This window comes from Crinia signifera, chromosome 3, assembly GCF_055691185.1.
Source record: "Crinia signifera chromosome 3, ASM5569118v1, whole genome shotgun sequence".
Taxonomy (NCBI): domain Eukaryota; kingdom Metazoa; phylum Chordata; class Amphibia; order Anura; family Myobatrachidae; genus Crinia; species Crinia signifera.
In genome coordinates, this window is record NC_139219.1 from 327,385,583 (window position 1) to 327,400,625 (window position 15,043).

At 48.6% G+C, this 15,043-nt stretch overlaps 1 protein-coding gene across 2 annotated transcripts in view; it reads left to right on the plus strand.

Moving 5' to 3' along the window:
* Positions 1 to 15,043, plus strand: part of SCARA5 (scavenger receptor class A member 5) — a 242,054-nt gene that overhangs the window by 123,958 nt on the left and 103,053 nt on the right. For both annotated transcript variants that reach the window (XM_083178845.1, XM_083178846.1), the window contains one exon: positions 10,960 to 11,040. In XM_083178845.1, the coding sequence (XP_083034971.1) occupies positions 10,960 to 11,040 (81 nt within the window). The remainder of the gene's footprint in view (positions 1 to 10,959; positions 11,041 to 15,043) is intronic.

Below are 15,043 nucleotides of genomic sequence, written 5' to 3' on the forward strand. Positions count from 1 at the left end.
TAATTCCCCTCTCAGCGGGAGCTGTGACGGGATACCCCCCCCCCCCCCCCCAGCAGAAGACCCCACTAAGACCAATGGTATCTGGTAACAAGTGGCAGAATTCTGCGCGGTGCTGAAACATCACCCCGTGACATATGGATCCGATCGGCTTCACACAAGGTGAACGATCCTGGAAGCAATTACTGTGTTGTTATTGTGTATCAATAGGCATGTGAGCAGTCCCTGGCGCTCAGCACTGTAACACCAGAGCTCTGATACTAGGCTGCGCTGCATACTGTATGTACTGTGCCCAGCGCTGAGCACAGCCTCGCCGTAAACTGCCCATATGCTGCCGGCTTATGAGAAATCAGGGAGAGTAACATGATCGACTCCTGGCTCCCTCCATCAGATGGAATTACGTGGAGCTCTTGTACGTGATATCCAGCGGCCTGGGAAATACAAGTTCTCCCACTGAGCTTAAAGACTCTCAGAACGCTCCATGTTTTCTATCTCAGCACAAGTTTTCCTTCCATGGCAGCATTCTCCTAATGTTCTAGGAGGCCACCCTGCCAAAAAAAATTCTGCACCCCCCCCCCCCCCCATACATTTATTAGCATTATTTTAGCTAAATGCCAGGGGTTTCCGGCTCGTTGACAGGGGCTACATGATCATTGACAAGGGTTACATGCTCACGTCCAGGGCTTACTTGCTTGTTGCCAGGGGTTACATGCTCGTTGCTAGGTATTTCATGCTCATTGCCAGGGGTTATATGCTCGTTGCTAGGGATTTCATGCTCATTGCCAGGGGTTATATGCTCGTTGCTAGGGATTTCATGCTCATTGTCAGGGGTTACCTGTTCGTAGCCAGGACTTTCATGCTTATTTCCAGGGGTTTCTTATTCATTTCCAGTGGTTTTTTTGGCTGTCACTAGTGGGTTACATGCTTGTTGCCAGGGAGTTACATGCTCAGTATACACTACCCAGTAGGACCTCTAGAATTTATCCATCTGTCCAGTAGGACCTCTAGTATCTGTCTCCTCCAAGGCGGTTGGCGGCCATTTTTGGTGGGACATTTTCAGCAGATTCCATACGTACAACCAGGTACATTGGAATCTGCAGAGACCATGCGGCCCCACAGTGCCGGCTCCCCCAAGCCACTGCTTGGACTGCAATACCTTTGTTACGCCACTGCATGGGATGGTTGCCAGGACGCTGGACACATGTCATCTCTGCGGTAAAGCTTCTAACCCTGAAAAGAGGTGAGGCTGCCCAGAGAGGGGTGGGTGGGGGGGTTTATACACATCAAATAATTTTTCTCCCCTTCGGTAATTAAAATCAGTCTTGGCTCTATCCACTGAATTTGGGGCGGGCTCTGATGTCATGTGACGAACACCTGGGAATTGTCCCCTGTATGTGGACTGCTATAGTGTAACAGTGGCAGAGCTCTGGTGGTTCCGGTTGATAGATCTGCAGTGTTTGGATAGACCGGGAGCTTAGCCAAGGATGACACAAGGTTGACATTCAAACACAAGCAAAATGTCGACATGAAAAATTTGAAACACTATAGTGTCAACATGACCTTAACTTTTTTCATATTATTTGTTGGACTTTTTTGTTTTTTGCCATCTATGTGGGATACAACTGAATGTGCCACGGGAAATGGATGCGGGTACCCGGTACAGTAATTATGGTTCCATAGCAACCGGCAGACAAACCAGATGCAGTCGCTAAGATGGGAGTCTATAGAAGATGGGATGTTGCTATGAGCAACCAATCAGAATCTACTTATTTATTTAGCACATTCGAGGCGATTTGATCCGATTTCGGCCGATTGCGACCAATTGGCCCGTTAAATCGGACCAAATCGCCTCTCCCTGACATGCCGTTAGGTCCGATGCGTGGTCCCGTGCGCATCGAACCCGACCAAGTGGTCAGACCGGCAGGTCGTTCGACCACCCGTTCCTCCAGGCGGGAAGCAGGGATGCATGCGATCCATCACAACCAATCACAAGCGTCCCTGCCACCGGAAAGGGCTCGCAGGGTATCGGGTGTCCGTACACTGCTGCAAGACATCGTAGGCAGTGTATGGGCACCTTTAGGGTCCGATTCGGACCTGATCGCTAGACTATAGAGTATATTCGAAGCCTAGCGACCAGGTCAACGCCACCCAGCCAAACGTATGACCCCCCGCCGCCCGAATCCCCACACTACAATGCGAGCGCATGTGTACGCTTACAATTTCATCTGAACACTTCCAAGCAAATTCGGGACGGGTGTTGACTCCACGTGATGTCATCCGCCTGCCCCGAGCAGACAGGGACACTGTGCAGACCCCAGTGACCACCTCCTGCCTGCGGGTGCTTCGCACTTAGCCGAAGGCGCTCACAGCTGGGGCATGCTCATGCGGATTGGCGACAATGCGCATGTGCAGAGCAAAAGCATCGAGGGTGGTGCTGAATTTGGATCTGTATGAACAGGACTGAATCGGCCCGATATCGGATGGGAAAACAAAACATTTGATGGTCCGGCAGCTGCATGTGAGGGGATGTGTTCGCTTTCACAAGGATTCAGGTGGTGGTGGGAGGCCGGGCATTCGGTGGGCGGAAGTTACAGTACGCTTGGCAGTGAGTATATGCAGCCTAGCAAACAGGCCTGAACTAGGCTCTAAGCTGCCACGGCCTGGGCAGCAGTAAGGCCGCGGAGGCGCCCTCAGAATTTACCCTGACATTTGTCTTACCGCTGGCACAATGCAGCCCCCTCCCCATCTACGTGATGGTACTCTGGTGTTCTCATTCTAACCGCACACATTTCCTCCGTGGTGTAAGATGTTGCGGCGTCATGAATGTGTTGGGATAACTGGATTGTGAACTTGTTTTTCCTTTTTTTTTATCTCGGAGAAGATGATTAAGCTGAGATTTGTGGCGACCGGCCTGTGCCTGACATGTTTGGCCTGCGCCGATGGTTTCCTTCCCCTCCCGATTTTCTTTGACTTTTAGTTTTTCTTGGACCATTTCTCATTTTCTGCTGAGTGCGGGAATCTTTCAGGACGAAACAGAAGATTATCGGCTGATTGCATGTTGTTCACTTGTGTCACCTGTATGTCGTTCACTTGTGTCACGTGTATGCCGTTCACTTGTGTAACGTGTATGCCGTTCACTTGTGTAACGTGTATGTTGTTCACTTGTGTAACGTGTATGTTGTTCACTTGTGTAACGTGTACGTCGTTCACTTGTGTAACGTGTATGCCGTTCACTTGTGTAACGTGTATGTTGTTCACTTGTGTAACGTGTATGTCGCTCACTTGTGTAACGTGCATGTCGCTCACTTGTGTAATGTGTACATCGTTCACTTGTGTAATGTGTACATCGTTCACTTGTGTAACATGTGTCCTTCACTTGTGTAACATGTGTCCTTCACTTGTGTAACGTGTCCTTCACTTGTGTAACATGTGTCCTTCACTTGTGTAACGTGTGTCCTTCACTTGTGTAACGTGTATGTCGCTCACTTGTGTAACAGGCATGTCGCTCACTTGTGTAACGTGTACTGTATGTCATTCACTTGTGTAACGTGCATGTCGCTCACTTGTGTAACGTGTATGTCGCTCACTTGTGTAACGTGTATGTCGCTCACTTGTGTAACGTGTATGTCGTTCACTTGTGTCACGTGCATGTCGTTCACTTGTGTAACGTGCATGTCGTTCACTTGTGTAACGTGTATGTCGTTCACTTGTGTCACGTGCATGTCGTTCACTTGTGTAACGTGCATGTCGTTCACTTGTGTAACGTGTATGTCGTTCACTTGTGTCACGTGCATGTCGTTCACTTGTGTAACGTGCATGTCGTTCACTTGTGTAACGTGTATGTCGTTCACTTGTGTCACGTGTATGTCGCTCACTTGTGTAACGTGTATGTCGTTCACTTGTGTCACGTGCATGTCGTTCACTTGTGTAACGTGCATGTCGTTCACTTGTGTAACGTGTATGTCGTTCACTTGTGTCACGTGCATGTCGTTCACTTGTGTCGCGTGCATGTCGTTCACTTGTGTAACGTGCATGTCGTTCACTTGTGTAACGTGCATGTCGTTCACTTGTGTCACGTGCATGTCGTTCACTTGTGTAACGTGCATGTCGTTCACTTGTGTAACGTGCATGTCGTTCACTTGTGTAACGTGCATGTCGTTCACTTGTGTAACGTGCATGTCGCTCACTTGTGTAATGTGTATGTCGCTCACTTGTGTAACGTGTATGTCGTTCTCTTGTGTCACGTGTATGTCGTTCTCTTGTGTCACGTGTATGTCGTTCTCTTGTGTCACGTGTATGTCGTTCTCTTGTGTCACGTGTATGTCGTTCTCTTGTGTAACGTGCATGTCGTTCACTTGTGTCACGTGTATGTCGTTCACTTGTGTCACGTGCATGTCGTTCACTTGTGTAACGTGTATGTCGCTCACTTGTGTAACGTGTATGTCGTTCTCTTGTGTCACGTGTATGTCGTTCTCTTGTGTCACGTGTATGTCGCTCACTTGTGTAACGTGTATGTCGTTCACTTGTGTAACGTGCATGTCGTTCACTTGTGTCACGTGTATGTCGTTCACTTGTGTCACGTGCATGTCGTTCACTTGTGTAACGTGTATGTCGTTCACTTGTGTCACGTGTATGTCGCTCACTTGTGTAACGTGTATGTCGTTCACTTGTGTCACGTGCATGTCGTTCACTTGTGTAACGTGCATGTCGTTCACTTGTGTAACGTGTATGTCGTTCACTTGTGTCACGTGCATGTCGTTCACTTGTGTCGCGTGCATGTCGTTCACTTGTGTCGCGTGCATGTCGTTCACTTGTGTAACGTGCATGTCGTTCACTTGTGTAACGTGTATGTCGTTCACTTGTGTCACGTGCATGTCGTTCACTTGTGTCGCGTGCATGTCGTTCACTTGTGTAACGTGCATGTCGTTCACTTGTGTAACGTGTATGTCGTTCACTTGTGTCACGTGCATGTCGTTCACTTGTGTCACGTGCATGTCTTTCACTTGTGTAACGTGCATGTCGTTCACTTGTGTAACGTGCATGTCGTTCACTTGTGTAACGTGCATGTCGTTCACTTGTGTAACGTGCATGTCGCTCACTTGTGTAATGTGTATGTCGCTCACTTGTGTAACGTGTATGTCGTTCTCTTGTGTCACGTGTATGTCGTTCTCTTGTGTCACGTGTATGTCGTTCACTTGTGTCACGTGTATGTCGTTCACTTGTGTAACGTGCATGTCGTTCACTTGTGTAACGTGCATGTCGTTCACTTGTGTCACGTGTATGTCGTTCTCTTGTGTAATGTGTGTCCTTCACTTGTGTTACATGTGTCCTTCACTTGTGTAACATGTGTCCTTCACTTGTGTAACATGTGTCCTTCACTTGTGTAACGTGTATGTCATTCACTTGTGTAACGTGTATGTCGTTCACTTGTGTCGCGTGCATGTCGTTCACTTGTGTCGCGTGCATGTCGTTCACTTGTGTCGCGTGCATGTCGTTCACTTGTGTCACGTGTATGTCGTTCACTTGTGTCACGTGTATGTCGTTCACTTGTGTCACGTGTATGTCGTTCACTTGTGTCACGTGTATGTCGTTCTCTTGTGTCACGTGTATGTCGTTCACTTGTGTCACGTGTATGTCGTTCTCTTGTGTCACGTGTATGTCGTTCACTTGTGTCACGTGTATGTCGTTCACTTGTGTAACGTGCATGTCGTTCACTTGTGTAACGTGCATGTCGTTCACTTGTGTCACGTGTATGTCGTTCTCTTGTGTAATGTGTGTCCTTCACTTGTGTAACATGTGTCCTTCACTTGTGTAACATGTGTCCTTCACTTGTGTAACATGTGTCGTTCACTTGTGTAACGTGTATGTCATTCACTTGTGTAACGTGTATGTCGTTCACTTGTGTCGCGTGCATGTCGTTCACTTGTGTCGCGTGCATGTCGTTCACTTGTGTCGCGTGCATGTCGTTCACTTGTGTCACGTGTATGTCGTTCACTTGTGTCACGTGTATGTCGTTCACTTGTGTCACGTGTATGTCGTTCACTTGTGTCACGTGTATGTCGTTCTCTTGTGTCACGTGTATGTCGTTCACTTGTGTCACGTGTATGTTGTTCACTTATGTAACGTGCATGTCGTTCACTTGTGTAACGTGCATGTCGTTCACTTGTGTCACGTGTATGTCATTCACTTGTGTCACGTGTATGTCATTCACTTGTGTAACGTGTATGTCGTTCACTTGTGTCACGTGTATGTCGTTCACTTGTGTAACGTGTATGTCGTTCACTTGTGTCACGTGTATGTCGTTCTCTTGTGTAACGTGTATGTCGTTCACTTGTGTCACGTGTATGTCGTTCACTTGTGTCACGTGCATGTCGTTCACTTGTGTCACGTGCATGTCGTTCACTTGTGTCTCGTGTATGTCGTTCACTTGTGTCTCGTGTATGTCGTTCACTTGTGTCACGTGCATGTCGTTCACTTGTGTCACGTGCATGTCGTTCACTTGTGTCGCGTGCATGTCGTTCACTTGTGTAACGTGTATGTCGCTCACTTGTGTAACGTGTATGTCGTTCACTTTTGTAACGTGTATGTCGTTCACTTGTGTAACGTGCATGTCGTTCTCTTGTGTCACGTGCATGTCGTTCTCTTATGTCACGTGTATGTCGTTCTCTTATGTCACGTGTATGTCGTTCTCTTGTGTCACGTGTATGTCATTCTCTTGTGTAACATGTACAGTGTTGTTCTCCAGTGTCACGTGTATGTCGTTCACTTGTGTCACGTGTATGTCGTTCACTTGTGTAACGTGTGGGCCCCAATCCATCGGAATTGGGAGAAATCGGGGCCCAAATCAGACAAATCATGGTGATTTTATTCATTGATTGATAAACTCATTTATCTTTTGGCTCTGCACCAAAAGACCCTCAATCTGTGCAAGACCCTACGCTAGAATCTGCCTGACACAGCGCTACACTGTGGTTATGATGTCAGTCTGGGAATATACTGTACAAGGCCTGTATACTGGTCTGGGTGCTGCCCCCTGTAGGTGTGAGGTGGTGCATCATGGTACTTGCAGTCAGTAAGCCGGTCCTCTGTGTCCCACTTGTGCTACAGACAGCCCTGATGGACAGAGGTCCTAGTGATGGACATTCCTGAACCTCTGCTTATTCTCCTGAGTCACATCATGTCATGTGAGCTCTGAAGCCAGTCCAAATCCCCACTTAAATCATTTCTTATGTTCTGCATCATTACCATATGATAGTTGAGCACTTCAGGAACCAATGTTCTGCCAGGGAGATCAACAGGCCCGTCATCACCCGATGGACAGGGGCCGCTTCCCACACACCATATGGCCCATAAAAGAAAGTGCAAACCGATACTAGAAACAGTATATATATTGTCTGTTGTCCCTTCTCCTGGTCCCAAATGTGCCTCTATCGTACATCTTCTGATCTTCTTTCCTGGTGAGATGGATTGTATTACAGGTGGAGAACACTCAGTTAGGTTACGGTTAGGCACTAGCAGGGATGGATAGGCAGCAAGGTATGGGGATTAGGGTTAGGCACTAGCGGGGAGGGTTAGGCAGCATGGTACGGGGGTTAGGGTTAGGCACTAGTGGGGAGTGTTAGGCAGCATGGTACGGGGGTTAGGGTTAGGCTCTAGCGGGAAGGGTTAGGCAGCATGGTACGGGGGTTAGGGTTAGGCACTAGCGGGGATGGATAGGCAGCATGGTACGGGGGTTAGGGTTAGGCACTAGCGGGGAGGGTTAGGCAGCTGGGTATGGGGTTAGGGTTAGGCACTAGCGGGGAGGGTTAGGCAGCATGGTATGGGGGTTAGGGTTAGGCACTAGCGGGGAGGGTTAGGCAGCATGGTACGGGGGTTAGGGTTAGGCACTAGCGGGGAGGGTTAGGCAGCATGGTACGGGGGTTAGGGTTAGGCACTAGTGGGGAGGGTTAGGCAGCATGGTACGGGGGTTAGGGTTAGGCACTAGTGGGGAGGGTTAGGCAGCATGGTACGGGGGTTAGGGTTAGGTACTAGCAGGGAGGGTTAGGCAGCATGGTATGGGAGTTAGGGTTAGGCACTAGCGGGGAGGGTTAGGCAGCATGGTACGGGGGTTAGGGTTAGGCACTAGCGGGGAGGGTTAGGCAGCATGGTACGGGGGTTAGGCACTAGCGGGGAGGGTTAGGCAGCATGGTACGGGGGTTAGGGTTAGGCACTAGCGGGGAGGGTTAGGCAGCATGGTACGGGGGTTAGGCACTAGCGGGGAGGGTTAGGCAGCATGGTACGGGGGTTAGGCACTAGCGGGGAGGGTTAGGCAGCATCGTACGGGGGTTAGGCACTAGCAGGGAGGGTTAGGCAGCTTGGTATGGGGTTAGGGTTAGGCACTAGCGGGGAGGGTTAGGCAGCATGGTACGGGGGCTAGGCACTAGCAGGGAGGGTTAGGCAGCATCGTATGGGGATTAGGGTTAGGCACTAGCGGGGAGGGTTAGGCAGCATGGTACGGGAGTTATGGTTAGGCACTAGCGGGGAGGGTTAGGCAGCTGGGTACGGGGGTTAGGGTTAGGCACTAGCGGGGAGGGTTAGGCAGCTGGGTACGGGGGTTAGTGTTAGGCACTAGCGGGGAGGGTTAGGCAGCATGGTACGGGGGTTAGGCACTAGCAGGGAGGGTTAGGCAGCATGGTATGGGGATTACGGTTAGGCACTAGCGGGGAGGGTTAGGCAGCATGGTACGGGGGTTAGGGTTAGGCACTAGCGGGGAGTGTTAGGCAACTGGATACAGGTGTTAGGGTTAGGCACTAGCGGGGAGGGTTAGGCAGCATGGTACTGGGGTTACGGTTAGGCACTAGCAGGGATGGATAGGCAGCAAGGTATGGGGATTAGGGTTAGGCACTAGCGGGGAGGGTTAGGCAGCATGGTACGGGGGTTAGGGTTAGGCACTAGTGGGGAGTGTTAGGCAGCATGGTACGGGGGTTAGGGTTAGGCACTAGCGGGGAGGGTTAGGCAGCATGGTACGGGGGTTAGGGTTAGGCACTAGCGGGGATGGATAGGCAGCATGGTACGGGGGTTAGGGTTAGGCACTAGCGGGGAGGGTTAGGCAGCCGGGTATGGGGTTAGGGTTAGGCACTAGCGGGGAGGGTTAGGCAGCATGGTATGGGGGTTAGGGTTAGGCACTAGCGGGGAGGGTTAGGCAGCATGGTACGGGGGTTAGGGTTAGGCACCGGCGGGGAGGGTTAGGCAGCATGGTACGGGGGTTAGGGTTAGGCACTAGTGGGGAGGGTTAGGCAGCATGGTACGGGGGTTAGGGTTAGGTACTAGCGGGGAGGGTTAGGCAGCATGGTACGGGAGTTATAGTTAGGCACTAGCGGGGAGGGTTAGGCAGCATGGTACGGGGGTTAGGGTTAGACAATAGCGGGGAGGGTTAGGGAGCATGGTACAGGGGTTAGGGTTAGGCACTAGCGGGGAGGGTTAGGCAGCATGGTACGGGGGTTAGGGTTAGGCACTAGTGGGGAGGGTTAGGCAGCATGGTACGGGGGTTAGGGTTAGGTACTAGCGGGGAGGGTTAGGCAGCATGGTACGGGAGTTATGGTTAGGCACTAGCGGGGAGGGTTAGGCAGCATGGTACGGGGGTTAGTAACCCTAACCCCCGTAGTAACCCTAACCCCCGTACTAGCGGGGAGGGTTAGGCAGCATGGTACGGGAGTTATGGTTAGGCACTAGCTGGGAGGGTTAGGCAGCATGGTACAGGGGTTAGGGTTAGGCACTAGCGGGGAGGGTTAGGCAGCTAGGTACAGGGGTTAGGGTTAGGCACTAGCGGGGAGGGTTAGGCAGCATGGTACGGGGGTTAGGGTTAGGCACTAGCGGGGAGGGTTAGGCAGCATGGTACGGGGGTTAGGCACTAGCAGGGAGGGTTAGGCAGCATGGTACGGGGGTTAGGGTTAGGCACTAGTGGGGAGGGTTAGGCAGCATGGTACGGGGGTTAGGGTTAGGCACTAGCGGGGAGGGTTAGGCAGCATGGTACGGGGGTTAGGGTTAGGCACTAGTGGGGAGGGTTAGGCAGCATGGTACGGGGGTTAGGGTTAGGTACTAGCGGGGAGGGTTAGGCAGCATGGTACGGGGGTTAGGGTTAGGTACTAGCGGGGAGGGTTAGGCAGCATGGTACGGGAGTTATGGTTAGGCACTAGCGGGGAGGGTTAGACAGCATGGTACGGGGGTTAGGGTTAGGCACTAGCGGGGAGGGTTAGGCAGCTAGGTACAGGGGTTAGGGTTAGGCACTAGCGGGGAGGGTTAGGCAGCATGGTACGGGGGTTAGGGTTAGGCACTAGCGGGGAGGGTTAGGTATCTGGGTACAGGGGTTAGGCACTAGTGGGGAGTGTTAGGCAGCATGGTACAGGGGTTAGGGTTAGGCACTAGTGGGGAGTGTTAGGCAGCATGGTACAGGGGTTAGGGTTAGGGCTACACAACGAGGCAGAGAGCAGCCCAGACTGGCAGTTCTGGAGGGAGGGAGGGAACACCTCCCAATGGGACTGCCTTTACTGTGGGTGACTGGCAAGTAGTCACTGCCAGTCATAGTCTCACGGATTGTATCTAGCTTCACTGGTGGCAGATCATACTGGGGGGGCTGCAGCCCATAGGTAATAGCCAGCACTGGTCCTCAGCCATCCTAACGTTGGTACTTTGAAATGGTTGAAGGGGCAAAACATTAAATAACTGTACACACACCCGCTGTTCGCCTGGACACGGAACACGCATGACGCTGCTGTACAGGTTATTAGGAGGAACAGTGAAATGCGTGGGGTTATGTATATATAATGTGTATTTTCTAACATAAGGCTCTATATAATAATAATAATAATAACAATAATAATAATGGCTTTATATATAATAATAATAATTATTATTATTATTATCATATCACACTACAATTGTCCACTGTTTATGTACAGTATAACAAGGTCTTTATGTTTTTAGGTCCACCTGGGCCCAAGGGAGAACAAGGCCATGAAGGTATAGAAGGGGAACCTGGAGCGCCCGGACTTCCTGGGTTAAGAGGTGATTTCAACGTATTATGTATTATAAATATTTTGTATTCTGTATATAGTTAAGGAGGTTGTTTGTCTATGGACGATATATAGTGTCACCCCACTTGGTCCCATGTAGTGAGCAGCCTTCTCCCCGATATTTCTTTCTCCAATTACTAAGAAAAGCAAAAGTGTCCCTGTTACCATGGCTACAGATGGATGATTAATGCCTCTGTCTCTCCTCTATCAGCCAAACCCTAACTTGTTAGATCTGAATGTTTAGAAATCATGCATTTATTGAGTGTAAGTGGCACTGATTGTAGGAATGGGGTCACATGTGTGAGTCGGCAAAACCGATTGGTCCGTCTCTAGTACATGTAGGCCATAAATAATGGCTTCAATACAGGGGGAGCACCTTGGTGGTTGCTTGACAGGGATCCTTAATGTAGTAGCACAAAACCAGTGGTGGTGCACTGAGACCACTGCCAGCCCCTCCACACAGCCCACACTGCAGTGCCGGGACCACCAGCACCCGCCACAGTGAGGACACCAACAGTATCCCTGCACTGCCGGGACCTTAGCGGTACTGATATTGGTGTCACCCCCACACTGAGGACACCGCAGACACCCCTGCACTGATGACCCTCCAGCACCCGCGCACTGAGGACACCGCAGACACCCCTGCACTGATGACCCTCCAGCACCCGTGCACTGAGGACACCTCTGGTACTGCCAACAACCCAATTAGCGTTCCGTGCCCAATCGCCATACTTTGAGCATTGTGCCCGCTACGCTCAACACTATTCCCAATCCACGTTGATGGTAAAGTATGAAAAAAGCCAAAAAAAAAGAAGAAAAAAAAAACAATGAAAAATTCACATTGACCAGTATAATGTCGACCTCTTGACGATGTTAAGCTTTTGACAATTTCACCCTAATGCAGGTTGACCAACAGTGATTGACCTAAATTCAGGATCCCTTACCTTGATTCCAGTCTTGTTACTTGATCCCCCCCCCCCCTGTTGTTGATCGCATTACATATCTCCAGCCCCGGACAGCCAGTCTGTGGATTTCAGAACAATATGACAAACTTTTCACTTTGTTTACAATTTACAATCGCTCCATCTGCGCTTTGTAAAATTACAGTAACTCCCAAAGTGTTTCCACATGTGAGGGGGGGGGTGTTCTTCCTACCGTACATAAATCATTCTATTCTCCCTTGTGGAGACAGCTCTCGTTCTGCTCATGGTTCGCACTCTGGACCGGTCTCACTACTGTAATTCAATGCCCTGACCTAGAAGCCAGTTCCACTGGTGCAATCGGTATCGCAGAATGCACTGTAGCTGTGACTTAATTCTGGAATTAGAAGTGTGCGCCGTGTTTTGGATAGGATCCAGGCTCCTCTGCGTGTTTTGGTTTCGCAAAACCACCCTCAAGGGTTTGGGTTCAAAATCAAAATTCGGTTCGGTTTAAAAATAAATCATTGATCAAAGGGGGTGATTCTACAGTGATCGGAGAGGGCCGTATTCAGGGGATGCCAGCATTTTATGGGTGTCCCGAAGCGGCATGCGAGTGGACACCCTTATGGCGGGCGGTGTTGAGGTGCTTGCTAAGCAGTGAACGACGTTTGTTTAGCGAGACAACCTGAATTAGGTTCAAAATTTGTAAAAAAACAGCTAAAATAGTTTCATTTATGAAATTTAGAACCCAAAATTCAGATTTACAGTACAATCCAAATTCCAAACCGCTGAAAGATCTGAGCTGGGAACCGGTTCCGATCAGATCTGTTTGTAGGATCCGGGTGGGGTTTGTGTGGATTTGGGGTTCTGGAGAACTGATCCGCACATTTGTATTAGGAATAATGTGTGTGTGTTTAAATCCTTGATTAATGATTATAATATCCCTCAGGAATGCCCATTAGTGGGGGTCAATGTGTATTGACTCTGGTTCTTCTATAAGAGCGGCATCCATACCACATAGTCATGGTAATACTACAGTACTGTAATTCAGAAAAGGACCTTCCCATGTTCCTGAGACCCCCCCCCAGAATAATATACGTGTGATCGATGTGTTTTCAGTCAATGTTTATGCAGAACTGACAAACCACTCGGCTAATGGTCCCCTGTACGGGATGCCGTAAATGATTGATGTTCTATTAGGATTCGGCTAATGTGGGATTCTCAGGTTGGTAACACGAGAAGGCGCTTGTAATTATTAACGGAAATGTTCCGGGCAATTATGTGTATTACTATAGGGAGGTTCTAACCAGCAATGGTAGATCGAGTTATAATGTTCCCAAATTAACAAATGAAGGGGTCTATTTACTAAGTATTGGAGAGAGATAGGGGGAAATTTACTAAAGGAAATGTGTAAAAAATAGGTGTAAAAATAGGTGTATTTGTATCCAGAAATACACTTATTTTTGACATTTTCTATCCCGAAAATACGGCAATTCGTATTGATGTGCTATCAATACGAATTGCCGTATTTTCGGGATAGAAAATGTCAAAAATAAGTGTATTTCTGGATACAAATACACCTATTTTTACACCTATTTTTTACACATTTCCTTTAGTAAATTTCCCCCATAATGTGGATGGAGATAAAGGGCCTGATTCAGACTTTCTCGCTAACCTGCGTAAATTAGCTGTCTAGCAATGAGGTTAATGCCGCCCGAATCCGATCACTAGCATGCAAGCAGATGTGTTCCTATATACATCGGCATGTGGCCGCCCGGAAGAAAAATCATTCGGCGCCGGGCTGCCTACACCAACCTGATGATCACCGCTGTCTGGAAGGATTCCCTATTACTGTACCTTGCGATTTTATTGAACGTTATATACACAATTTGTTATTAAATACTTTTTACTACAGTTGTTTATCTATTAACTACTTACTAGCGCCCTCTGAACATTTTCTTTAGTTTTATATAGGGTGTCAGCCAATCCTTAAATAAAAAGTAGCGGTAAGTTACTGTACTTTATGTTTGAAATTGCTACAAGTGGATATGGAAGCCGCGACTAATTGTATAATAAATATGTAAGAAATGACTGGGTAAGGTCAATTAAATATATACTATGATTATCAATGGTCTGGTCACGGTTGGATGCGCCACAAATATATAAATAGATAATTGTATAAAAAATAAAATTACATTTATTTAAACAATAAAAAAATAATCTAAAGAATACAGTTTATAATGTTCAGGGCATAAAAAGTAAAAGTATAATAATGAGCTTATCTTAAAGAAGTAGGTAGGAGGTTATAGGTTTTCCAACGTGTTTTGTCAATCAGACTTCTTCAAAAGAAGAAACCTATTACCTGTCACGTGTCCTCATGACGGGCTGACGCCCGAAACGGCGTTGACCGAATAAATTCACGTTTGCCACAAGTCCTGGAGTGACGCTTTTTACAGCAACATATACTGTGTATATATATATATATATATATATATATATATATATATATATATATATATATACGAGAACGCGGCAGCCTGAGCACTGCAGCCTAGAAACTCCCAGTGCCCCAGGCGCAGAGAGCAGCTGTCACCGTAGTCTTGGCTCCTTGTCCCACTCGGTGTGGACACCTGTTTGTTGGCCCTGGAGCGGAGACCACCAAACAATTCCACGCTGAGACTCCTCGCTGCAGTAAAACCAGAGCCAGATTGAATCCAGAGCGTAATGTTCCGTCCCGCCTCTGCCAATACACAAATCCTATCAGCTCCGGCCTCCCCTCTAATTCTCAAACATTTATTGTATTTCCAAGTGTGTTTATTTAACACGTTGTAAATATGTCGGCGGCTGCTGGCACCGTCGGCGCACACTTCACAATAGCCCGCGGCACTCAGATGGTAATGGGAGACAGGAAGGATCTATCCGGCCTTTGTATAAACACGCTGGATGTTCCGTACGGCCGCGTTACAGAGAGTGCGCTTACCGTCGACGCAGCAATCGTCCTCTGTACTGCTCCCTCTAGCACGGAGCAGAAGTAAGAACATAAAATATTGTCAACTATATTTAAATGGAATGTGA